The sequence below is a fragment of the Anoplopoma fimbria genome, chromosome 19 (assembly GCF_027596085.1).
Source record: "Anoplopoma fimbria isolate UVic2021 breed Golden Eagle Sablefish chromosome 19, Afim_UVic_2022, whole genome shotgun sequence".
In the NCBI taxonomy this organism is placed as follows: domain Eukaryota; kingdom Metazoa; phylum Chordata; class Actinopteri; order Perciformes; family Anoplopomatidae; genus Anoplopoma; species Anoplopoma fimbria.
In genome coordinates, this window is record NC_072467.1 from 16,943,663 (window position 1) to 16,971,490 (window position 27,828).

Here is a 27,828-nt window from a genome sequence, read left to right on the forward strand (position 1 = left end):
GCAAGTTGTGTAAGGTTTGTATGTAATAAATCTGTTTTTTTGCTGTCTTTATAATTAGATGGGAGTGCAATGGAGAAGAGCATCTCACTTAGTTAACATTCATCCTCTTGACCAAATTAAATTTCTAATGTTGAGTATGCATAGATCAGCCATGTTAGTGATTATGAGCATTGTGTTCACTTGGGTGAACAAACTAGAATTCTAGTCACAGATAATTTGACGTGAATTGCACCTTCAACCCAGTGTCAAATGATGTTAAACCGGTTTCAGGTGTTTAGGAGAAGCCTTTCAATTGAAAGATGTCGCTGCATAAACTGACCTGGAATCAAACCCAGGTCAAATTGCCTGGAAGGCACAAAAACACACTTGAGAATCTAAGAAACAAAGCAAACAGCAGTTTATGAAAACAGGGTAAATGTTCTGTCTTTAAATTAGCTTCATACTACACTTTGAAGGAACATGCAAAATAACTAATGAGGTTAGACTAATGTTTTCAAAAATAAAAATGTATTATTCAGTATCTTATAACCACCTGACTTGACAATCTACTGTTGAAGACCTTTTTAATATGCTATTTGCTGCTTGATGTTCCTTTTCTTCCAAATGTGGTTTCAACTACAAACCCTGCAGAGTTCTCTGGTTGAGCAATGAAATGTCCTTTTAGTCTTTGTAATAACAAGGCCCAAATGACGCTGTGCAATTTACTATATGTGCAAAAGAACCGACTGGTGAGAAAGTGGATCACTGTGTAGTCATATCTGTCCACATTGCTTTCAGCTTCAGACTTCTTTTGCATTGCCTGCTCACATTTTTTTTTAGACATATACTTTGTTTCCTGTTTTTTTAAACTTGGATATATTTAAAAGGAAATACTAAACTTGCCTTTTTGACGATTTGTTTTCACAAACCCATAATCTGATTTGATTATCTAAGCAAGGGGAGTTTATTTATCTATCAACCTTTTTCTGAGAGCACCAGGCAGATATTTCCAGCTAAAAGGCCCTGATAAACCCACTGTACACTCCCAATCCAATATCAAAGAGCTGACAGAAAAATTTGGCAACTAGCTTGAGAATATAGTGGAGCGTTTATTACCTATAGAGACACAATCTTTTCTCAAGAGCTGATAAAAAAAGACAATATTGGAGTTACATTCCTCAGGCCATCCGAGACCTGCCTCAAAATAATGATAATGTAGCTCAGTGTCTGAGATGTGAAGAGACAAAGATTTGCTAACACGCATGATATTACAGGTTTTGTAGTATGGCAAAGTTGTGTTTTCAGCTTGTCTTGCTGCCCCAAGTAGCCCAAAAATCAATTAATGCCTCTTTAAGATCCAAGTAGTGAAAATTTGGACTGAAATTTCCAGCCATTTAGAATGCATCTGCACAAGCAGTTGAACAATTTGGTGAACAGATTTGAGTAGGTAAAGTCAATAGAAATGAAGCCTGAAATGTTTTGTCTTCAATAAATAGTGCCTATTTTTTTCTGGTGTAGTGATGACTGTCCCCTGTCCTAACTGTTAACTTCTGATTTAGATACATACAGTCAATCTTATCCAGATACTACAGTCTTGTAGCTGGATATGCCACCCAAGACGGCTGCCATGGAATGTAACATAATGTTACTGGGACTCAAGAGAGATGATATTAGGCCTACCAAGGTATTGTCCCTCACTCAGTCATTGTGGTTCAATGCTGTTTGATTGACAACATATTTACTGTAGCCATGGCAAAACTGACATCTATATACATATATACAAGGCATGCAGCTTCTGTCTAAAAATATTGATATCGGTCTGAAAAACTGTATCAAATTAAGCCTTTACACAGGACAATGTTTTCGGGAAATCCCATTACCTGCCTTTCAGACAGCCATTGTCTTAAAGAAATAGTTTGGATGTTTTGATGTGGGGTTGTAAGAGGTCCTACCGCCGTCTTGTGTAGGTAGTAACACACTGACTAGGAATAAATTCCTAATACAACACCACCTCAAAACACCCAAACTATAATTAATCTCAGAATAATATAAAATAATTCAATCATTTAATAGAAATCTGCCAAAATATAAGCAGACAAGAATTTCACTCACAGGAAAAAACTAAAGTGAACGAAAATGAACGGTTACCTGGAAAAACACAAACTATTTAAAAGTCTTCATGTCCCCCTCATGTTCATTTCAATGCCAGCCATCCAAGGTGCACCACAAGAAGTTGTTCTGATCCACCAGAAAGTGTCCTTTTCTTTGTATTCCACTATTGTGCTTCTAACACCATGGGGATCTGCTGTACATGACTCATCCATATAGATATATCCTGTATAGATACAGTACGTATGTATGTTTGTATAGGAGTTATAATTGTATGCTGTTGGTTTGACCAAAACCTGGGTGTAACACCGCATGATATCGATGTTGTAAATTGAAGACACAGAAGATGCACAGACTGGTGATAATGATGGTGGTTATTCTTGTCAATAAATCACATTTACAACTGCACTTAGAATACATGTTCTTCAGTAGGAGCCAAAGGACCTTATTTTTAGAGAACAGAAGTCATTACGTTAACCACATTTTTATAAATAAATTTAAACTGGATTTTAGCCATACATGACTTTGATGGAGGGCTAAACTTGAGCTTCTACAGTTGTAGCTCACTTTTTTCAGAGATTCAAAGATTTATTTGTCACTTACTCATCAGTGGTTTAAAGTAGTTACAACAGGCCCCAGTGCATACTAATATGAAGAGCCCTGGTTACTTACTGCTGCTTTTAAGTCTAAAAGGCATGACTGCTCACTCAGTTTGCAGATGTGCTCAGCTTGTTAGTGTTGCGGCTAAACTAGTGACCGTTTGTCATATCGACTCGTCTCATGATCAAATAGAGACTTTGCATTGTATAGAACAAAAATATCAATGAAAATAAGAAATTATTAATTTAATTGACTAGTTTGTTTTATATTGTATGCGGTATAAAGATAACATTTTGTTATAGACTCTTAATGACTTTTATAAAAAATGAATAAATAAACACCATAATGGAGATGGGTTTCCCTTTTCTAGGGTTTATGTAGCATATGGCATTTCAGTGTATAAAAATGATTTCTTCGTTTGCACACGGGCATAGTCCTGGAGTGGCAGACTATAATACTTGGAAAGGCCTGTTCAGCCTTTTCTTCATCCAATACATATTTCTTAAACCCACTCTATTTCAAACTGTAGAGACTTAATTTAGAGGAAACAAGACTTGTTTAACAAGGTGCACAATAAAGCGAAAAGGCCCAAATGTGACTTGGTATATTTAGATGGTTGGGAGATGCCACGGTTTGATTGGGAATATCTCCCCTGGAGTCGAGACACGGTTGGTGGGTGTGAATAAAGTTGGATCTGAACAATGGGATGTGAAGAAGGACAGAGTACTGGTATAATGGGGACTAGAGGTGCATCTGTTCATCTACAATGGCAACTGATGCAGCAGAGAGAAGAACAGTTTTAAAGTTTGACAATAACGATATTAATGACTGAGGGACATTGTGCCAAGGTCTGATTATTGGCAGCTCTGTTGTGAGAAATGTGAAATAGCATAAACTAGGGGCCATAGTCACATGTATTTTTGGGGACAGAGCAGGCGACATTGACTCCTATTTTTAACCCCAAACCTGACCCGCATGTCATCATTCCGGCACTGGGCTATGTATATAATTAGCAAACTTTCTAGGTAAGACCTGGTCTGATTAGGAGAGACGGCATTCATCCCACTTTAGATGGAGCGGATCTAATGTCTAGAAATCTGACCCAGCTTGTTAGTGGACCTAATCCATGACAACCCAGAGTTCAGACTAGGAAGCAGAGTTGCAGTCTTACACACTTCTCTGCGCTTCCATTAGAGCAGTTTAGCACCCAAAACCCTATAGAGACTAAATTAATGAAATCAAAAGTCAATACAAGACGAATTATACAAAATAACCTAATAACAATTAATACGCAACAGTGCAACAAAACAGCAAGATTAAATGGGGACTCTTAAATATCAGACTCTGTCATCTAAGGGTGTACTTGTAAATGATTTAATATCAGATAATCATATTGATTTATTTTGTCTTACTGAAACCTGGCTGTGTCATGAAGAATATGTTAGCCTAAATGAATCAACTCCTCCAAGTCATATTAATACTCATATTCCTCGAGGCACAGGCCGAGGAGGTGGAGTAGCAGCCATCTTTGACTCAAGCCTACTAATAAACCCTAAACCTAAATTAAATTATAACTCATTTGAAAGCCTTGTTCTTAGTCTTTCACACCTAACCTGGAAAACTATACAGTCAATTATATTTGTTATAGGGTACCGCGCACCAGGTAATCTGGCGAGATAGTCTTAAAACATATAAGAAGGGCCTCAGAACCGCTATTACTCATCATCATTAAAGGCACAATGTGTAAGATTTAGTGGCATCTAGTAGTGTGTTGCAGATTGCAAACCGACTAAACCGACTAGACTTTCCCAGCGTGTAGGCGAACTCAGGTGGCCTTGAGCTAAGGAGAGTTATCTCTCCCTACCTGAGTTATCTAGTTTAGGATTTTAGTAAGACGAGGAGCTACTCTTATCAATACTCTGCTTTTCTAATTGACAAAATAATTTATTTTGAAAACATATTGAGTTTTAGAAACAATTAAACTCTGAACATTTATATTTAAAAATATATCTAAATATTGTTTATAGAGCAGCAACAGTTAGGTTTACAACAGCAAAGTCACTTTATAATGTCATTAATATCTAACTGGAGCACAAATCTAAAATGTTAATAAAATAAATACCACTTCTAATAATGTAGATGTGGGAGTGGGCATGGTCTCAGTTGCATGGTGCTCTGGTGGTTGGGGACACACACACACAAGGAAGACAGTGGGACGGGAAATACGAACCCGTCAGAGACTTGGCGCTGGACTGCGTGCGCTCCGAGAAGCCGGGCAGCGTGGGAGAGCGCACGGCAGTCCGTATTTGCTTTTGATTTAATCGAATAAAGAACCTTTGTTGCACATTACCTGCTGAAGCATTTGTTTGTGTTGAGGAGAACTCACAAGTAGCAGCAAGACGGCTACAGTAGAATACCAACATCGTCAGCATGTCATTCCTCCTGTCCTCTGCACTCCTTTCCTGTGTCCTCCTATCCTCTGTCCTCCTGTCCTCTGCCCTCCTGTCCTCTGCCCTCCTGACCTTTGTCCTCCTATCCTCTGTCTTCCTCCTGTCCTCTGTCCTCCTCCTGTCCGCTGCCCTCCTGTCCTGTGTCCTCTTGTCGTCTGCCCTCCTGTCCTCCTTTCCTGTGTCCTCTGCCCTCCTGTCCTGTGTCTTCCTGTCCTCTGCCCGCAGATGGTGAAAAAAAGTTGTTATCTGGGAGACGTACTTAGGAGGGGGTCAATATCATAGTCATGCAAGCAATGTGGCGGCAACAAGGTGGCCATGGCTTTGTTAAAAACCTCCTTCAGATCTAGGTAATCCTTGGGAATAATAGAGAGATCTGGCCTGTCAATGTGTGGATTATGTCTGCTAAACCAAGGATAGTGAGTATTTCATTGTGATTACCTTACATAGTCATTTGAAAGTGAGTCGAAGGAAGTGTGAGCCTGCAGAGGAGACATCCATCTAGAGCTGTAGCGTGGATGGGCTTCCCCAGAACCCCCCAAGCTGAGCGGCAAGAGTCATGTCCAAAAGGTTGGCATCTGCACCCGAGTCAATGAAGGCTGAGACGGTGTGATTATTCCTAGAGCAAAACAGCTGAGCAACAATCATAACCAAGAGGGCATTTCCAAGTTCATGATCTGGCTCACCAGCGCCCTCTGGATGACTGTAAGCCATGTCCTTCACTGGACATGAGGCGACAAAATGGCTGTCCTGGCTGCAGTACAAACACATGTTTTCAGGTCACTAGTACAAGCAAACTTGAACCCAAAAGTTTGAAAAAGTTCATCAAGACGCTATTAGTGAGTGAGACTATATGAATACACAGCTCAACAGAGCGGACTCTCTGTCAGCCTAGTTACAGTGCTGAAGAGAAACCTGGGGTTGTTCTTATTTTTCTCTATTTACGCTGAATAATAGGCTGCTCTGGCATCACAGAGAGCCTTCTTATTTGTTTTCAGACTATCTCGACATATTAGTCAAGATTCTTCCAGAGCGCCAATTTCTTTCAAGTTTTCTTGTTGTTAGTTAATTTACGGGTTTGACGGCCATAGCATAGCCATAGCAGTATTAATGGTAGTAGAAGTAGAAGTAGCAGGAACTGTAGTAGTAGTAGTAGTAGTAGTAAGAACATACAGTGAGTGTTTGGGACTTTTATTTACTCAAAAAGCCTCATTTTGAGGTCGCTTTGAGTACATATATGTACTAATATACAGGGTATAAAGAGGCTTCTCCAACATGACAACAAGCGAATATCAGGTAAAATTGTAAATACTTAGAAATTGAGTATAAACTGGGGTAATACTGTTGATATTCAAATTAGTTATACTACTCATCACTAGCTAAATAAATATCATTACTGCCAACCAATACAAACATTCTGTTTGGTAAGATTACAGTAAAATTCAAAACGACCTGCACGCCAGAGGAGTAGCGAGTCACATGATCACCTGCACATCATTAGGACCACGCAACACATAGAGAATAATACGTAGCATCAACAGTCAATCTAGAGTGCATGCATGGGTACTCTAATGTGGACTCATGTCACTTTTCTGGACATCAACGCTGGACATAAAGCACACGGTCGCAGGGTGGAACGTTTGCTTGCACCGCTGCGTGCCGATCCACTACATGTGTGGGTTTACAAAACAAATAAAGGCCATGAAAGTTTTGACTTGTAGCATGCAGCCACAGTGTGTTTCCAACTTAAGATGGAATAAGACGTGTCACAGACTGGTGGAAGATTAGAGGTCAGTTTTCAGAGGAGTCGGTCTCTTCCGTGGAACCATCGCTTTCCACCTCCATCTTCCTCCTGTGGTGGATGTTCCTCCTGGGGAGGCCCTCCTCTGCACCTCCTTCAGCCCCCCCACCGCACTGCCGCTGCTGTTGCTGCCGGGACTCACTGAGATCTGGGCGATTCTGGACAGCACCGGAAAAGTAACGAGTTATTAAGTGAAGAAAGGAAGGTAGGATAAGTGAGAAAAAAAATACAGCAGCAAGAGGACAGGAGGTAAAGGCCCAACAAAGGAAATGAGGACAACAAAATGAGAAAACAGCAAAAGGAATGAAAGAAAAGCATGTCTGTTATAAAATGTGAGAAAAAATAATGTAAAAAAAGCTAAAGGTGTTTACAGTCATCAGTATACAGTTTACAGTACACTGCATGTGCTCTCACAGTTTGTCCAGTTCTTGGTCCATCTCTGGATCAATGAGAAACTCTGCCATGCTGGGTAATGCTCCTGCAGAGAGAGGGATGAAAGAGAACATCCACCTTTTTAAAGCAGACAAACTAAATTAGCTGCTGGCTGGTGAACACAGTGGAGGATTTAGCATCTAAAGAGAAAGATAGTTTTTTGAGTTAGTTTTTTTCAGGAGAGACCAAAATAGAACTAAAAGAGAGTGAATACTGGACTTACAATCATGAAATCAGAACACTTTTATAATTAGGCAGAACAGTGTATGCAGGATCAGAGAAACTTTTACTAGAGAAGAAATAAGCATCACTGGAAGTCAAGCTTAACTAGGAGTTCTTGTCTGTATAAATCAACAGTTGTTGAGTGAACTTAATCTCAAGTATGTCTAGTTAAATTCAGTTCAATTGACCCACTACCATATGTTTACCATTGTAACTAATGGACTAATTGAACAAACTCACAATATTGCACTTTACAACATTCATGAGTCACCAAGTCAACTCTCCTCAGCTTTTTGCCATCAGGACAAGTCACAAACAAGTTAAGTCTTTACAGCAGTCAACATTCTACTCTGGTATGTATTAATGTACTGTGTGTAAGTCATGACATCTGTATGAGGGTGGATCTATTCCAAAAGCAAATTGTGTACTCTTACACACAAATCACACAATTGTACACTTAATAACATATGTTGTTTAAACAACATTTTGTATGTAGTGGTAGTAGCAGTTGTAATACTACTACTGTGTAATGTTAGACCTACCAATAGTTTGGTTGATGGTCTCGTGTTTAGCCAGGCTCATTAGGAAGCTGTAGTAGGAGACTTTGTTGGTCTGTGCCAGTACTTCCCTCATACAGGACCTGGGAGGATGACTTCACACAGGAACAAAGAGCCAAGTCACTGCAGGGTTAGATCGGTCTCATTATGAATGAATGCAAGCTGAAGGACTCACTATTGTAATTTGTGATTTAGAAATACAAATGACTCTGTCCACTTAAATATTGTTCAATACACAAAGAAATAATTATCCTTTTGAATAAATGAAAATAAAATCCACACATAAAAAATCTAATTCCCAAATATATATCTGATGCACATAATGCATACAATAGAAATCCAAAAATATATGTATTTAAAAGGATTTGATATTTCCATCAAAAACATATTTGCATGTTGTTTATTATAAACAGACTGTTAAACCTGCGTTTACCAACTGCTTGTCAGGTGCCAGGAAGATGGTCAGGCTTTGAAACAAATATTTTATAGTGGCCAAAAAGCGGAATTACAATGTCCGTGTCTGTCACATGATGTAGGCCCAAAAACATTTTTCCCCATAGATTTACAGCGTGAAAGAGTCTGTTACAACTCAGCAGAATATACTAACCCTTTTTTTTTGGCAAATCAACTTCCCAGTAGGAAATGTCCCTTATTTAAATCATTAGGTCCTAACAGATGTACAATGCACAAATAGTGATATTCCTTCATCCAGTCATGAATACAAACACTAACAAGGCTGGACTGAGGGCCTGTAGGTGGGGCTAAAAGCAAAAGCTACTGTGCTGGCGCTTTGGAGCCCATGGATGCAAAAGATCTCCAGAAGATCCGGGCATTTTCATCCTTATTCTATACTCAGAAGTCAAACTTGTTTTGCTAATTGTGCCACTGAGTCACTTTCATAGGAATGAACGTGGAGCCTCCTCCGACACTGTATCCAGTTCTCTTCATGCACTCTTGCAGCTAATGTTAGCTTTTAAGGTCCAAATATTTGAGTGTTAAAACAATAAAACATGGGCGGATGAGTCTGTAAAGATCCCAAACAAAGGGATACAGCCACTGGATTGAGGGTAACATCCACGATGTCAAAGAAATACACCAGCACCCGGCGTGTTACTATTTGAAATTAGCTTAGTTACGTTGGCAAGGAACTTACCTACTATAAGTTGTCTTAAGGAAACAAAGCATTGGCTTGCAGTGTCGATGTTACAGTTGTCTATTTTGATTGTTAACCTGTTGTTTACACATTCTTATTGTGTTGTCAACACGTCCAGTTTTCACATGTTACAAAATAATGAACAGGATGTTGACAACATGTTGACAACATGTGACTTAAGATATCAATTGCACATGTTTTTGGCCTCTCTGAACATCCATGTGTTATCTTGTAAATACTATGTACACTGTATCAAAGTGCCAGTTTCTAGAGGGTGTCTGGTCCCAGATAGTGAGGTCTTGGATGTGTATTTATGTTTTACCTGTGTTTGAACCTGTCACAGAGAGCATCAATACACTGAGCCAGAGTGGACGGTTCCACTCCATCATCCTGCTGCTGCTTCTCCTTGTCGTTCTCCTCTGTGGCCACAAAGGGGAGCTGCTCGATGGAGGTGGATGTGGGGACGATGACGGTGTTAGGACTCTTCCCTGCTAACAGATCCTGGTAGATCACCACCACGCTGTCCAGGAACTCTACAAACACAGGGGATTCAATTCTGTTTCATTCAGCTTTTGTATGAATGATGAATTAGATAAACATTTGATATGACATAAATCGTTCATATAATCCATATGGAGATATGGATTATATGAATAATTTATGTCATATACATTGAATGTGTTGTATCTCTGTTATGTTGTTCATTCTGTACACATGACATCTATTGCATTCTGTCCATCCTGGGAGAAGGATCCCTCCTCTGTCGTTCTCCCATAGGTTTCTTCCTTTTTTCTCCCTGTTAAAGGTTTTTGTAGGGGAGTTTTTCCTGTGCCGATGTGAGGGAAGGACAGAGGATGTCACATGTGTACAGATTGTAAAGCCCTCTGAGGCAAATTTGTAATTTGTGATTTTGGGCTATACAAAATAAACTGAACTGAATTGAATTGAATATAGCTCACACACTAATGATAGATAATGGCTAACTATTACATTACATTACATTACAGTCATTTGGCAGACGCTTTTATCCAAAGCGACTTACAATAAGTGTATTCAACATAGGTATTCAAGAGAACTACTCGTCACCAGAAGTCATAAGTGCATCTCCTTTCTTAAACAAGCATCTTAAAGCATAAACCAGAGCAAAGGTAAAGTGCAGAGGCAAATTACTACGAAAACAATAATTGCAACAGACTAATACGAATACAATAAGTGCTACAAACTACTACGAATAGGATAAGTGCAGTAAACGAATACGAATACAATAAGTGCAGCGAACTGATACGAATACAATAAGTGCAGCGAACTGATACGAATACAATAGTGCAACAACTAATACGAATGCAATAAGTGCTACGAGGAAGGCTCAGGGTAGTACTTCTTGAAGAGGTGAGTTTTCAGCCTGCGCTGAAAGATGGGTAGGAAAGATGGGAATTACTCTCATATCAGATATCTGAACTTAGAATCCTTCCAATGTACAAGAGTTTTCTCTCTGTCAGACAGTTTTACCCCATAATGGAATAAACTAAAATCAATCCATAATGAAAATATTAAACATTTATCACTTACTTTAGAGTATCAAATACAAAGGGTTTGAATTATATTCCATTGAGTGAGAATTTAAACAAAAGAAAATCATTAAAGGGACAGTCAAAACAACATATTTTCCCCTTACCTGTAGTGCTATTTATCAATCTAGATTGTTTTGGTCAAAGCTAGACGCAGGGTTTTATAATACCAAGCTGAGCCTACCAGGGGGGTTCTGGGACATGCCCCCATGAAGAATGTTAATTTCCCTTAAGTATAAATATGTGCACTTTAAGATGTTTGGAGAACAATAGCAATAGCTTCAATACCATGTCATTGGGCAGTAGAATAAATGATCTGTCTAAAATATACAGTGGTTATAAAAAGTCTACACACCCCTGTTAAAATGCCATGTTTTTGTGATGTAAATAAATGAGACCAAGTTAAATCATGTCGGAACTTTTTCCACCATTAATGTGACCTATAACGTGAACAATTCAATTGAAAAACAAACTGAAATCTTTTAGGGGAAAAAATAAAAAATAAAAAAGTAAAATAATGTGGTTGCATAAGTGTGCACACCCTCTTATAACTGGGGATGTGGATGTGTTCAGAATTAACCAATCACATTCAAACGCATGTTAAATAGTAGTCAGTACACACCTGCCATCATTTAAAGTGACTCTGATTAATCCCAAATAAAGTTCAGCTGTTCTAGTAGGATTTTCCTGACATTTTCTTAGTTGCATCTTACAGCAAAAGCCATGGTCCGCAGAGAGCTTCCAAAGCATCAGAGGTACCTCATTGTTGAAAGGTATCAGTCAGGAGAAGGGTACAAAATAATTTCCAAGGCATTAGATATACCATGGAACACAGTGAAGACAGTCATCATCAAGTGGAGAAAATATGGCACAACAGTGACATTACCAAGAACTGGACGTCCCTCCAAAATTGATGAAAAGACGAGAAGAAAACTGGTCAGGGAGGCTTCCAAGAGGCCTACAGCAACATTAAAGGAGCTGCAGGAATTTCTGGCAAGTACTGGCTGTGTACTACATGTGACAACAATCTCCCGTATTCTTCATATGTTTGGGCTATGGGGTAGGGTGGCAAGACGGAAGCCTTTTCTTACGAAGAAAAATATCCAAGCCCGGATACATTTTGCCAAAACTTACATGAAGTCTCCCAAAAGCATGTGGGAAAATGTGCTATGGTCTGATGAAACCAAGGTTGAACTTTTTGGCCATAATTCCAAAAGGTATGTTTGGCGCAAAAACAACACTGCACATCACCCAAAGAACACCATACCCACAGTGAAGCATGGTGGTGGCAGCATCATGCTTCGGGGCTGCTTTTCTTCAGCTGGAACCGGGGCCTTAGTCAGGGTGGAGGGAATTATGATCAGTTCCAAATACCAGTCAATTTTGGCACAAAACCTTCAGGCTTCCGTTAGAAAGCTGAAGATGAAGAGGAATTTCACCTTTCAGCACGACAACCAAGGAGCTCAGAGACAGAATTGTGGCAAGGCACAGATCTGGCCAAGGTTACAAAAGAATTTCTGAGCACTCAAGGTTCCTAAGAGCACAGTGGCCTCCATAATCCTTAAATGGAAGAAGTATGGGATGACCAGAACTCTTCCTAGACCTGGCCGTCCAGCCAAACTGAGCAATCGTGGGAGAAGAGCCTTGGTGAGAGAGGTAAAGAAGAACCCAAAGATCACTGTGGCTGAGCTCCAGAGATGCAGTAGGGAGATGGGAGAAAGTTCCACAAAGTCAACTATCACTGCAGCCCTCCACCAGTCGGGGCTTTATGGCAGAGTGGCCCTGACAATCGTGGGGAAGCCTCTCCTCAGTGCAAGACATATGAAAGCCCGCAGCCCTCCACCAGTCGGGGCTTTATGGCAGAGCTAGTGCAAGACATATGAAAGTTTGCCAAAAAACACATGGAGGACTCCCAAACTATGAGAAATAAGATTCTCTGGTCTGATGAGACCAAGATTGAACTTTTTGGCGTTAATTCTAAGCGGTATGTGTGGAGAAAACCAGGCACTGCTCATCACCTGCCCAATACAATCCCAACAGTGAAACATGGTGGTGGCAGCATCATGCTATGGGGGTGTTTTTCAGCTGCAGGGACAGGACGACTGGTTGCAATTGAAGGAAAGATGAATGCGGCCAAGTAGAGATATCCTGGAAGAAAACCTCCTCCAGAGTGCTCAGGACCTCAGACTGGGCCGAAGGTTCACCTTCCAACAAGACAATGACCCGAAGCACACAGCTAAAATAACAAAGGAGTGGCTTCGGAACAAGTCTGTAACCATTCTTGACTGGCCCAGCCAGAGCCCTGACCTAAACCCAATTGAGCATCTCTGGAGAGACCTGAAAATGGCTGTCCACCAACGTTCACCATCCAACCTGACAGAACTGGAGAGGATCTGCAAGGAAGAATGGCAGAGGATCCCCAAATCCAGGTGTGAGAAACTTGTTGCATCATTCCCAAGAAGACTCATGGCTGTACTAGCTCAAAAGGGTGCTTCTACTCAATACTGAGCAAAGGGTCTGAATACTTATGACCATGTGATATTTCAGTTTTTCTTTTTTAATAAATTTGCAAAAATTTCTACATTTCTGTTTTTTTCTGTCAAGATGGGTTGCTGAGTGTACATTTTTTTTAGCAAATGGCTGCAATGAAACAAAGGGTGAAAAATGTAAAGGGGTCTGAATACTTTCCGTACCCACTGTATTCTCTCTCAGCCTCTGTATTCACTGTCTGTCCCTTTCTCTGTGACTCCTCAGTTATCTCTCGTGTCAAAGTCTATTAAAATAATTTACTAAAACGATATATTGCGTCGTCATCATTTAACCTTTGTGTTTGAGTCTGTATCATTTTGGCTTTGAATAGAATAGATAGCTCGGTGTTATTTGAGCCGATAGGTTCCACTGACCAAACAATATCTCAGCAGTACCTGCTCTTCCTCTCTCATCTCCATCACCTTCTCTCAGTCTCCTCAGCTGAGCTTTGACTGACAGTGGTCTCATTGAACATTGTAAACACATGTAGGCTATACAGCCTGAAAGTAGGACCTCGTGACCTAAATGAGGGGTACGGCCATGGTTTTGGTGTGCATTGCCAAGTGTTGGAGATATCAGCCATTGAGACGTCTCCCTTCTCTCCTATATAATGGGACTACATGACCCTCGGCTGGTGGTGCTCAAAGCGCCAAAAAAATACATTTGAAAAACTCAGCAGCATGACCCAGTTACTCAAAACAATCCACTGACCTTGTTGGGAGCAGCTTCATGTAGGAACTATAGTGAACTGTTGGAGAGAGTTTGAGAGTCTGTTGGATATTGAGGAAAAGGGAGACATCTCAACAGATGATATCTCTAACACTTGGCAACTCACACCAACACTATCTAGATTGATAAAGAGCACTGCACTTATGAGGCGTAATATGTAGTTTGGATTTTGGGGTGAACTGTCCCTTTAACACTCCCACATTAGTTCCGTTTACAGCCAAACTGAATGTATAAGCCCAGAGGCATATAAAACAGTAGCTTTTATTGTACCTGGGTAGTAGAACTGCAGCTGGAGGGCATAAAGGAAATCAGAAAAAGACATCAGACAGTCCATGGCATCGTCCATCAGAATAATTCTACAGGACAAGAGAAGAAAAGCAGATGACAACCGTTTATACGTGTCTTCTGTCTAGCACATAAGTCCTGCGGTGAACTGGTCATTAAGAGCCCAAATATCCCAAAAATAAGTATGCGCATAAAGACAAAAGATCTGAGTGCTATGCAACACAATAGAATGTATAACATAGAAGAGAATATTCTGCACACAATGACTAATTCTATTTTCTTTTTAGGTCTGTTGTAATATATAGCATTGGCATGTGCTGTATACACAATATACACTGAACAAAAATATCAACACTTTTGAGTTGAAATAAAAGATCTGCGACTTTCTCTGATGGTGTTCTCTTCAGGGATGTGACTCAAAGATGCATATCTGTCTCCCCAGTCATGTAAAATCCACAACAGATGCTGTGTTAAGATTAAACTGCTCATTTTAGAGTGGCCTTTTATTGGGACCAGCCCTAGACACACCTGTGTAAAAATCATGCAGTCAAATCAGCATCTCACTAACACGGAAGTAAACTGATTTGTGCAGAAAATTTGAAAGGAACATGCCCTTCTGTGCATTGAAAAGTCTTAGATCTTTAAGTTGAACTGATACTGAAGTATTGCATTTATATTTTTGATAAGTGTAACTACATAATGACTACACTGTACTCTAATACAAAATGTAGTAGCCACCCTATTTGCTCAAAAGCATGCACCTCATACTAATTGTTATATTAAACTGAAAAAGCACATTTTCAAAGCATTAAAAGTGAATGTCGTGGTAACCAAACAAACAAGGGTGTGACCTCTTTGGTCACACCCTTGTTTGTACAGCAGTACAAAGAAATAATAAGAATGTATGTGTGCTGTCTAAGGTGTGTCTGTGTACTGACCTGGCTGCACTCTGCACCATCTCCAAAGGGAAGTCTGGACACAATAACTGCAGCAGCGACCTGTACTCCAGCATGGACAGTAAGTCTGGAATACAACTCATTATAGTTACTGAATAGACAACAGTGAAGCACTGATTTCAATAACTAGGACTTCCTTATGTTATGACATAAACATAGCCTTATATAGAGAAAGGGGCAATTATTTAATGACTATTAATTATTTCTGTCTCTCACCCACCTCCGCTCTTGCCGATCTGTCTGTAGCATCTCCAGAAGACTCTGATGAACGAGGCTCTGTTGTGGGGAGTGGCCCTGATGTAGTTATACTCTCTGAAGAGTACGTGGTTACTGTTCTTTACACTGCTGAAACTACAAACATGCACACACACAGAAAAAAAGAAAAAGAAGAAGTCCATCTTAAAATTCATGAAATCAGTTAGATAAAAAATAAAACACAAGATGCACTAAATTGTGTTTACTTCCACCCACTCTCTCAGCTAGGGTGACAGTCTTGCTAAAATGTGAATCTAGTTTTGTAAAGACTCCTCACAGTTTGGATCATATTTGCTACATTCTGTGCATTTAACAAAACAGCGGGAAAGACGAGTCTGTCAGCAACTACAATGGTAATTGAATGATTGTGATATATTGTACACCTAATAATAGATTAAAAGTATTGGGGAAACTTGCAAATTGTAGGGAGTTTCCTTATATTCTGTACTTTTCCAATATTATCTTTGAGGTGATTTGCAATTTAAAATGTTTTTTATTACCCTCCCAAACCCTACATCAGTACACTACAGCTATTAACTGTGTAATGAGTGTGACATACTATTCAGCAAAGTAGCGGATCACTCCAAACTGGGTGTATTCCTCTTTATGTTCCAGCAGCTGGGTCACTGCATCACTCAGGTAGAACATCACATTACTGTCCGCTGTGACGAAATGACACACACAATCAAACACGCGCGGATACAAAGACTTAGAATCCACTGACGATATGCTGACGAGACAGAGCCATGAATAGATAGCTCACAGAAAATGGAAGTATACACCAAAAAAAAAAGCAGTAAGCTAAAGAGCTCAGCTGTTAGCACCGCAAAGCTAACACAGAACCTACCGAGGTACTCGTCATCTGGGACGGTGGAACTAAAACGGTTCATTCTGGTCATCCTTTCAGGAGATAACGTAGAAATTAACATTAATAAACTCGAGTTGAACGTAGCGAACTATCTAGATATCTATTCATACAGTTAAATAAATGGGATTTCTGTAGCATTAGGATAGCGACACCATAGCACCCACCGTCCTAAGCATGGATGTGTTCCTAATATGGTGGGATGAGGCTACCATGGAAACAGCAGAAGGTTGTGAGTTACATTAAATACCTGCCCCGAACAACATAGCACACAAAGGTTCCATTACTATTATGCAAAGTAACAAGGTATTTATTTGTCATTGTACGACAGTGTTGCACAACAAAATTTAGTTTGTAGTCACAATTTGCTACATAGGAAAGAAAACAAACAGCAACAAAACAAAAAGGATGAGTTAAGGAGTCTCACAGCCAGAAGAAAGAAGCTGTTCTGAAGTCTGGTGGTTTGGTAGCTGATACTTCAGTTTATCTTTCCAGGCGGCAGCAGGGTGAACAGGTTGTGGCTGGGTGTGTTTTGTCTTTTCATTTCTCTTAAGCTCTTCGCAGGCTCCTCTTCTCACCAATAGATGTGTACCGATGATGTTCTGGGCGCTTTTAATCACCAGCTGTAGAGCCCTCCTGTCCCATCCCAATTTGCAATGTTTCCATTCAGGATGCTATCTATTAATCCTCTGTCAAAGTTAACAATAACTTGGCACAGGAATTTTGCCTTACTTAAGTTTTCTTAAGAAATACAGCCGTTTGATACCTTTCTTAACCAGGATGGAGATTTGTGAGGACCATGTCAGGTGTGATGCTGATTCCCAGGAACTTAAAATCTCACTTGCTCCACCTCAGCTCTATTAATGTAGACAGGGGTGTGTGTCTTTGCCTCCTTTTTTCTTAAGTCAACAATCAGAGGAGGTTTGGCTGCCAATCTGTACTCTTCAACATAAAATAAAAATAATAATAATAATAATAAATCCAAGGACGTCCCAACATCTGGTTGAAATGTCAGCCAAAATGACGCAGACATATCGAACCAGACAAAAGTAGTAAACCTACTGTGAGGGATTTATGCTGCAGGAAATCCAGTAGCATCTCCATTTTTTGGAGGGAAGCTTACTGCTAAATTACCGCAACTTCATCATCATTATCATCGCAGCATGCAGGTTTTGGTACCTAGTAACGGCAGGCGGGATGGTAGCTGATCAGCTGTCTTCTGTTCTCAGAGACATTTTCACTGGAAACAGGCCATGTACCAGCCTGCTTCAAAGCCTCCATCATAAACCCTGTCGCCAAAAAACAAGGATCTCAGGGCGTAACGACTACAGGACAGTCCCCCTGACCCCTGGGGTAATGAAGTCTTTTGAGTGCCTTTTCCTGTCCCACCTCAAATCCATCAGCGACCCACTACTGGACCCCTGCAGTTCACCTACAGAGCTAATAGGTCTGTAGATGATGCAGTCAACATGGCCCTCCACTTTGTCCTCCAGCATCTGGACTCCTCAGGAACCTACGCCAGGATCGTGATTGTGGACTTCAGCTCTGCATTCAACACGGAGAGATAGAGAAACACCTCAAGGCAGCCTTGTAACTACGTTTGAAAAATACAACTTTATTTCCATTAGAGTGTGTGTGGGGAACAAGAGAGGAAGATCTTGAGTATCAAACAAGGCCTTTTATTTTAGTAAGTACAATAAGACTCTGTTGTATTTTCTGTTACTTAGCAACAAACATTACAATCTGCTTCTCTTCACAGGCAAGCCCATGCCCAGACCGCCGTTTTAAATGAAAATGTGTTAGGACAATAATTTACACATTCCTGCACAACTGTGTACTTTAAATACAGACACTAACTAACAGACATATTTTAACATACTCTCGGAATTGGTTTATTACTTTTCATATTCTATTGATTATTGTCATATTCTTATTTTTAATTTATCTTTATACTAGTCAAATTCCATGTTTGTGTAATCATACTTGGCAATAAAAGTTTGATTATTTGTCCTTTATATACTATCCTAATACTGTGTTTGTGTTTCTATGGTTATCACTCGATAACATGCCTGTTATACAGCCTCTGTTATATCTAATATTCCCCTATACTTATTTTTTAGGCTAGTTGTTCCTGGACTTCCGAGAGGATTAGAGTAAGGTTACATTTAACAACAAGTAATTCCTCTCATAGTGATTTTGGTTTGCTTGCAAGATTTTATGTATTTCTTATATCAAATATTGCAGTAGCTTTCCTTGAAGCAAATCCGTACTTGATACTGTTTTGCAGGGAGTCCAATCATCATTAACAGTAAATCACTGTTTAATACCTCTCGATTCTTTGAGCTTTCAAAATATCTCTCTTTGGTACTGCCCTCACTTTTAGTTCTGTTCTCCTGCATGCTTACCACTCTACTTGAGTACAGTAAGAGACATTCGACGTTGAAAACACAGCAGATTAGAGTGCTAAATGCCAACGTGCTAAGTGCTAAAGTGCTTATATATGTATTGCATATTACTCACAAATGATGTAAATGAAAAGACAATGCATGACATTAGAATTTCGTAGTTACAGGAAGTGCTTTATTTCAGAGCCGCCAATCAAATCTCTGCCAAGGATAAGAACGTGTGATGGTCCAATCAGCGAAGGAATGTCATACCTTGGGGGCGAGCCGTGATTCAAATGCAACCAATCAATGGCTCTGCCCAGTGACGAATAAGAAAGCCACTTATGACTAAAATGTAAATGTGTAAGCACTGAATCCAGCATTACGTGGGGTAGACAGGGGTTTTCTATTCTGTACTTTATTCTTCATGTAGTGAGACTGTACACCAAATCTGGATTAAAGATTAAATAGAAAAGGATGTAATATTAGTCCGTCAGGGTGGTGCCCCTGTCTCCGCCCCTCTCACGTCTCTCCGCCCGTGAAGGCGTTTCAAATAGCTGCAACAAGTTGGACATAGGCAGCAGTGACAGAACCGGAAATAGGTGTTGTTTTTTATTTAAAATAAGAGCGCAAAATGTCTCAGTTGCACAGAAAGACATAATCAAATGAAACTGTTTTCCTTAATATTGATTTACTTAAGACGCTAACTACTACGAAATATATGCAAATAAATGAGGTACTTTGTATTGAGCAAGAAACGCTGTCTGTCCGTTTTATTTAGAACCGGATGTGGTCTGTCTTCTGGGTGGCACTGGCAAAGCTTGCATAAAGCTCGACTACTGGGCTTCTCTCTAGCGAAACCATTATCACCATCACTAAACTGGACAGCCAGCATCTCATTGTCCCCTAGAGACATACCAGGTATTTCAGCAATGCACAATTATTTTCTTATTTCGGTTAAAACGCGGCTTTTGCTCTGAGCTAGAATGCTAGGTTGTTGTGTCCAGCAGCTCTCGTTGTGAACTGCGTTGTTAGGCCTGGCTGTGCTGGCGGTTGTGGAAGGTTAACGTTAGCTCATAGCCTTGTTTCTAAGCAGCTACTGGAGGCTACCAACCGCTAGAAAAACAATACAGTCTCACTATGAACATCTACTAGACCTAATGCATGTATACCAAATATGCTAACAAGCTACACACTGGTCGACAATGTGCGCCGCTTGTATCCTTTTTTCTGTAGAGGCGTTATCCAGAGTGAGCGGGTTGACGCGCTAACCAACGTAGCAACTGTCACAGTCGTTGCTAATTCAATGGCGCTCATCTATCGGACTTGCTAGTAATAAACGACAGCTAGATAAGCTAGTGACCACTCCTAGGCTGAGCAAACTGAGCGTAGCATTGGTGAAAACTAGTTCATTGGTCAACTAGATACTAGCACAGGTTGCCAACGGTTGCTAACCTAATTGGTTATGACTGGCTGTATTTGATGCTACAGTCTGGCATCGGAGCGACGTCTGTTGGTTCTGGTATGCGGTTCAACATTTCAGACATAATTCTGGCGGTTTGCTGCTAACGTTATCTCCCTCGTGCACACGCTCATACCTGTCGAAGCACTTTGTTTATAGAGTATATTTTTGATATATTAGCCTAGTCATCTCTGGCAAATGGTCATCTGTGCTTTGGGTTACATTGTTATCATAAATGTGGTCTTTTTATTAGCTTTTTTTCTTTTCTTTTATAGTTCAGTTTTGAACAACTCCTGATCTCCTGACTGTGAAATATGAAATGGACGTTGAATGCTTGGACATCATATCGACATTACTAATTGGATGTCTTTGATTGTATAAACCCACCAGTGGTTTAGATTATGTATGCAAGCAACAGTACCATGTTGCTATAGCAAAATGTCACCACACTGTTGGTATCAGTGTTTATTTTTACCAGAACTTTCAGATGTGTGTTAGTGGGCCATGGGGGGTGACAATAAGAAGCATTTTTTAAAATCGATTGTTTTGAAAGGATGTGCTGTTTAGTTGTATGTGTGCAACAGTCTTTAATTGTGCCTAAATTAGTCTTGGAAGGGTATCAATTCACGTTACTTAATAGCCAATGCTCAAATTAAACTAGCACTGTTTAGTAGTGGGATTAGGTGCTCTTTCCACCCAGAGGACTGCTATAATTTTAGTGACACACATTATTAGCCATTGTTATGAGCTTTTAAGGATAACAGCTAAATATGCCCCAAAAATATTTTTGAAAAACAAATCGCTACGTTTGTGTTGGACTGGCTCGAGTTGACCGTATTTTGCCAAGGTGTTGATGTTGTCTTTGGCCTGTTTACCAGAAAGGGGTTGGATCAATATGAAATATGAACCCATAGCGCTCCCGAATGTGCATTAGACCATCACATTCTAATGCGTTTAGTGCGGAAGTTAGTGCACATCAGTAGGTGAGTGACACTGCAACTGAGGAAATTACTTTGAGTCTATTTTATTGACATGTGGATTATCTGTATTAAACTACACCCACTTGCAATTTGGAAATTGTAGTTTATGCAGAGCCAGTTGATTCTACACACGACAGTCCTAATTATTAGAGTTTAATGGCTTCTCTGCAGCCCTAGTGTTGTTGAGCATCAAGCAGAGGTGAGCGAGGCAGCTTAAAGGCCAATTTTTCTAGTGAATTTGGGTTTTTGTTTTCAAGCAGTGGTCTGCTGTCACCAAGATTGTGATGCATTTTAGGGTTCACTCCCCCCCCCCCCATCAGCAAACCACAGATGAAGTACACCAAATGTAATTTTAATTAAATAATTCTGTTGTTTTCCAGTTGAGTAACTTTGGGGAAGCCCACCCCCGAGTGGCCACCATGGGGGACGATAGCGAGTGGATAAAGCTTCCCACCGATCAGAAATGTGAACACAAGGTGACTGATTCATTGAATAATGTTTGTCCTCAGTGATATTCTCTGCAGTTGACCTCAATCTTTCTTACAGACTTGCTTGGGTTGTTTAGTTTGATCCTTATCCCCTAAAGTCTTAAATTCTGGATTAAATTACCTGTAATACACAAATCTAATCCAAGTCAGGAACTCAACCTGCAGCAAGTGCAAGACCTCTGTGACCAGAAGGGCAGTGCTTGGTGGTATATAGTTTCAGACGGTATTACGGTTATAATTTCGTTGCGATATTAATTTTCATATACCGTTTATATGAAAACTGTCTGTGAAGAGCGCTACGGCCTGGAACCCTTTTGGTGTATGGGTAACGCATTAGTGGTGAACCCATCTCACTTATGGTTAGAACTTTAAAACCCAACTAATAATGACCCACAGCTAATCTCTTTAACACTATATTTGTATAACTAAGAAGTGTACATTTACAAATTTACATTCCTGAACGGCAGTCTAGGTAATGTTCTATCTGCTAACTAGTAGCTTAACAATCTCTTAACAGCTTGGAGAGGCCCCCTCACTACTGTACATACAAGAAGGTTGATAAACTGGAGATGCACAAGAAGAAATTGTGTCCAAAAGAGTAGATGTCTGTTGTTTTGGGGTTCTAAATGTTCCAACATAGCCAACAAATCAGGTTACCAGTGCCTCGGTTTAGCATGGATGCCTTACAAGTTATAAGCAGGAGTGAGATGGGTATGTACGTCATAGTGATCCCTCCGAATGTACTCAAAACTTTTCTGGTAGCGCTCTTCACAACTATACTACGGTTGGTATATAAAAATGAATATCCTTCAAGAAATAAAAACTGTAATACCATCCAGCACTACATGCATGCATGCATGCATACATACATACAAACCAAACACTGGCTCTAGAGAGACGAACCAAACACTGGCTCTAGAGAGACGAATCAAACACTGGCTCTAAAGAGACAAACCAAACTCTTGCTTGAAGCACTGGCTATAGCGAGACAAGCCAAACACTGGCTCTGAACACTGGATCAGTACAGGCAAACAAAACACTGGGTCTAGAGAGACAAACCAAACACTGGCTCTGGTTCGTCCTCTGTGCCATAGAGCTTCTTTGTTGCCCAACAACTGTTATATGCTACACATAATTTCTAGTTTATCAAAACTAATGCAGTATCTACAATATGTACAATTCCTGATGGTTGGAATTGGAACTGAAATGATGAATTGATTGATCGACAGAAAATTATATGGCAACTATTTTGATAATTGGCTGATTGCCAAGCATTCGGAAAAAGGTAACTTCTTATGTGTGATGTCCTTAAACTGAATATTTGTAGGTTTTGGACAGTTGGTCGGATCAATGAGAAAATTGATCCAGCCTTGGTATTTAAATATAAATTTAGAAATTAAATAATATCATGTGAGGTGTATAGACTTTCGAAGTGGGAGTAACTCTTTTTTTCATTGCTGATCCTGAGGTGGAAGTCCCGGTGTGGATTAAATATTAGAAATACAATTTAACATCACCCAAGACTAAAGATTACAAAATTACCTTAAAGTTAAACACCTCTCTAAAGCAGTTTCTGTCTTTTCTACTACAAGTGTATCGAAATATTTATTTTGCCAGATGAAAAAAAAAAAAAAAAAAGTTATTCCCAGGAGGTATTGTTTTTACTGTTGATTAGCACAAGGGTTCATTTAAGACTCTTTAGTGTTGAAGCAGAGCCATAGCAAGAATAACTAGCACACTGACCACAGACTCAATTTCCTTACTGAATATTCTTCCTATGTTCCAAATAACGCCTTTTTTGGTCAGCCCATCATCACCACAACTTAACTCAATCTCATGAGGCCCCAAACTCTTTTGCCATTAAGTTCACAAATAAGCCAGGAATTAAAGCTAGCAAACAATTTGCCTACCGTACACTTGGAGGCAAAATGCAGAAGATGTGTTGTAACATGTTCGGAATCTAGGTCACAGCCCCTGTTCGTTATACTGTCCTCCATATTCCCACCAGAAAACGTAAAGATGTTTTGTTTGTTTAACCGTGCTTCTCTTTCTGCTTTTAAAGAAAGATGAACCTATTCATGTACATCTGGTTTTGCCTTGACAAATCCTGGCTGAACTTTGTATTTCTCTTTCTGTCCTTCACCTTTTCTCTGTGACTCTTGCTCTTCTTCAGGTGTGGAAAGCTCGTCTAAGTGGTTATGAAGAAGCTCTGAAGTTGTTCCAGAGGATAAAGGATGAGAAGAGTCCAGAGTGGGGGAAGTACCTGGGACTGATCAAGAAGTTTGTCACTGACTCCAATGCTGTGGCTCAGCTTAAAGGCTTGGAGGCTGCCTTGGCCTTCATTGAGAATGCCCATGTAGCTGGCAAGTAAGTGATATTTGACAGAAGGATTTTATCTGGGAGCTGTCTTGTTTAAGCTACTGGAGAGACAATCATATACAGTATGGATTTCAGACAGCAAAATACTGCAGTTTGTAACATGCCAGGCATCTAGAAAACTGAAAAGTTATCATGGCTTTAACTATTTAAACACTTGTTGTGGTGATTGTGAGGTAAATAGTAGAAATTCAGTGTTCAGGTTCCAAGCAAAGTAATCGCTCAAAATGTGCATTTGCATGTATTTGAGTGGCCGACACAGTGCCTTGATGGATAATGTTGAATTGTTGCAAAAGTTGAATTTTCCAGACAACTCTGCGTTGTTTTGCCAGTTGGGGGGGGGGGGGGGGCAGGCAGCATTTTTTCACACAGGGCTTAAGAAGGTCTGAACTTGGCCTTACAGGAAATCTCCACTGTAAGCGAGACTTAGGCAAGCAGCGTGTAAGTGTCCGTCATCCAATCCACAGTGATTGGGTCTTCTGTAAACATCTCTGCCTGTCTGTCAGCAGCAGCTCCCGGGGAGCTTAGTGGCAGCGGCTTTTTTACCTGCCTTCAACAGGCTGAATGACAGCAGACAACATGTCAGGTCCTTGGGAAGAAACCAACAGCTACATTGATTAATTGGTTTCGTTTCCCTGCCCACTGTAGCGTGTGAGGGGCATCTGCCTTGACAAATCCTGGCTGTATGTATGTTTTTTAATCTAGCAACCGAACCTTCATTTTCAGTTGATTCATCGGTTGCTTCATCAATAATGAATGAAAGTACAGTTATAACTACAGGCTCATGACTCAGGGGTTCTTGAGGTAGTTTGGGTGTTTTTGAAGTGGGGTTGTAGTAGAACAAAGTGATGTAAACGGAGGAAGCTGCAAAAAACATTTCGACACCTAAAAGAAAAAAATCATATATAGTTGTGAAAATATTATAAATATAGCTGACATTAAATAGACACTGAAAAAGATTTATAAATTATTTTTTTTATTATAGGTGGGCCTTTCTGTTAGGTGTTATATGTTTTAGATGCGGCCTCCATTCACAGCAGTACATTACTTAGATCTTGTGTCCGTACTCCTGTAGGTAATACTCTGACTATGGATAAATACCTCGTACAACACAACCTCAATACACCCAAACTATCCCTTTAACTCTTGTGCTCAAACTCTGATCTCTCTTTGAAAACCAAAAATGAGAGCTGACCATAATCTCGCAAAGTGATTGGCCATGCTAAGCAATGAGTTTATAGATTTTTTTTTTTTTTTTTTTTTTTTTTTTTTTCCACTGACATGTCCTCAAACAATCTTTCTTGTACACTTGTTCAATTCAAGTTTCATGTTTTGTAAGTCAATCAATCAACTTGCAAAGACCGAAAATTGACCAAGAATTTAAAAGATCCATCACATTGTGTCTGCTTTTGTGCCGTAAAAGCTGCCAATGTACTTTGGATTCACGTGAAAACTCTGAACCGCTCCGTTACAACCTAACTCTCTCAGACAAAGTTAGCTCTCTGTTTGTAAATTAATGGACACCAATGACTGCCTGGAATGGTTGACAGAGGTGTGATGTAAACATGTTTAATAGTAAAGATTCAACAATTCAAGGATCATTTATTGTCATTATGCAACACAGGGATGGACAACCAAATTCAACTGTAGTCCATTTGTAACACAACAAGCACATGACAAACAAACAAAAACAAACAATAGTACATTCCAGTATTGCATTTTCTCAATTAGCACCATAAGAAATGTAAACGGCAGCAACAAAAACAATTTTCTGGTCAGATAATATGGCCAACATCTTCACATTTAAAAAAAAAAAATCAACAGGCGTAAAAACATTGTCCATCAACTTTGACTGTGCTTGATCACCAAGCATCATGATGTAAACACAGAGTCCAGCTCCTCTGGTCCCATCCGAGTCCTGCTCTCTGTCCTGCTGTCTGCTCGTCAAGTGCAGCTTGATCCGAGATGAATGATGGATCCAACAGTTACCGACCTCCCGCTGCTTTCATCAATCTTATTTTCCTGCCACTGAATAGCAGACAGACAGCCAGCCGGAGCTGGGTAGTGGAGCAGCCTCAGGTCCTAGCTCAGTTAGCCTAACTTCCATCTTGGCTCTCCTCCCTCTCCTCCCTGGGGCAGTTTGGTTGTGTTTGGTCTGGCTTGTTGGTCGGCCGGGGGCATTGATTGTCACAAAGTCTGTTGCACTTAATCCAATCCCAACACTTTCTTTTCAAATTTGTTGATGAATGTATTCTTTAGCAAAATTCATGGGAGCTACCAGCCGCAGTATGTACATGTAAAAACAAACTTGCATCAGATTAGATCCAGACATATGATGCTGTTAGGCAACCTGTTCATAAGTTTGTCCAGCGTGATCTGACACTGACTTCGTATCAATGAATGGATGTCCTCTGCTACAGGACGGCGGGCGAGGTTGTGTCGGGCGTGGTGACCAAAGTGTTCAACCAGCCAAAGGCCCGTGCTAAGGAGCTGGGCTCGGAAATATGTCTGATATACATGGAGATAGAGAAGGCGGAGGTGGTTCAAGAAGAGCTGCTCAAAGGACTGGACAACAAGAACCCAAAGATAGTGGTGGCCTGCATCGAGACACTCAGGAAGGCTCTCAGGTCAGTGCTACTTTCTTAATGTCAATGCATTGAAGACGGTTTTCCTATTTAGAACACATATCTCTTTATTTAACAGTCCTAACTGTCTTTCTCATTGATAAAGGCACGCTTCTATTTATTTTGACTCGTGTTACTCATGCAATCTAATACAGATGTAAAACGAGCATCCCCAATGTTATTACCCAGGGTTCATACTGGATGCAGGAAGCACAATAATAATGAAGGGTGGGGGGAAAGAAAACCCCATAAAAATTTTAAGAAAGTTTTTTTTCTACAAAATAAACTAGATATTGCATTCAAATATGAATATAAATAAATTGGGGGGGGAAGCAGCACTACTGCAGCTGTCTGCCTCGAGTGCACTGTATAAGCTGCATGACGGGAGTCACACAACGTCACTTTCATTGATTTGAAATAACATGTAACGTTAGTTCAAGATTAACAGAATAATTCAATAACAAACGATATGATGGCGGAGAACTCTGCCGCCGTTCCTCTTGGCTGTGAGCTCCAGATCAGACTGGAGACGTAACCACTCACCAGATCAGAGTGAGGGGATTGCTATCTTTTGACATTCATACTTTTTAAACAGAAACCACGTTTAGAGTTGTGATATTACCAGAAATGACATACAATATAGTCAACAGTAGGGATTCAGTGGTTTTATTGTTACCCTGGTTATATAAGTCCCAGTTTCAAACCCTAAGAATGTAAGAAGCTATGATTGCTATCCTGTCCTGATTTCTGCATTGTTGCCCTGTGAAAACAAGTCTTGCGAGACACAATGTTTGTGCGCCACTCACCTGAAGTGATGTAAGGAAGAGCTGTTAAAATGTACTCCAGCCTTATGTCTGCAAAAAGAGAGGCTTAAATTGCAGTGTGGAATCATTTTGGACATAAAAAATGATCAGGGAGTTAAGTGAACTGCAGACTAATTAGAGTTTAACCGTCATAGTGTGAAGTTTTACTGCTGATTGTCATCAGGCTTTGTTCAAAATTATGCTATCTGGAGATCAGCAGTAAT

The 27,828-nt window shown here is 40.1% G+C and overlaps 2 protein-coding genes across 2 annotated transcripts in view; one reads left to right on the forward strand and one right to left on the reverse strand.

Annotated features, from left to right (window-relative positions):
• Window positions 1-6,323: 6,323 nt before the first annotated feature.
• cstpp1 (centriolar satellite-associated tubulin polyglutamylase complex regulator 1) lies at window positions 6,324-16,653 on the reverse strand. Its single transcript, XM_054620611.1, is given in 10 exon segments — window positions 6,324-7,012; window positions 7,015-7,094; window positions 7,351-7,414; window positions 8,133-8,242; window positions 9,623-9,833; window positions 14,397-14,482; window positions 15,350-15,434; window positions 15,588-15,718; window positions 16,182-16,284; window positions 16,470-16,653. Coding segments are annotated over 10 exon segments (1,038 nt in total). The 5' UTR covers window positions 16,552-16,653; the 3' UTR covers window positions 6,324-6,926.
• A 3,032-nt stretch (window positions 16,654-19,685) lies between these two features.
• ckap5 (cytoskeleton associated protein 5) overlaps window positions 19,686-27,828 on the forward strand; it is a 38,749-nt gene continuing 30,606 nt past the window's right edge. Inside the window, 4 exon segments of the mRNA XM_054619305.1 lie at window positions 19,686-19,792; window positions 21,694-21,789; window positions 23,975-24,168; window positions 26,598-26,804. Coding sequence (XP_054475280.1) covers window positions 21,733-21,789; window positions 23,975-24,168; window positions 26,598-26,804 — 458 coding nt within the window. The 5' untranslated portion in view covers window positions 19,686-19,792; window positions 21,694-21,732.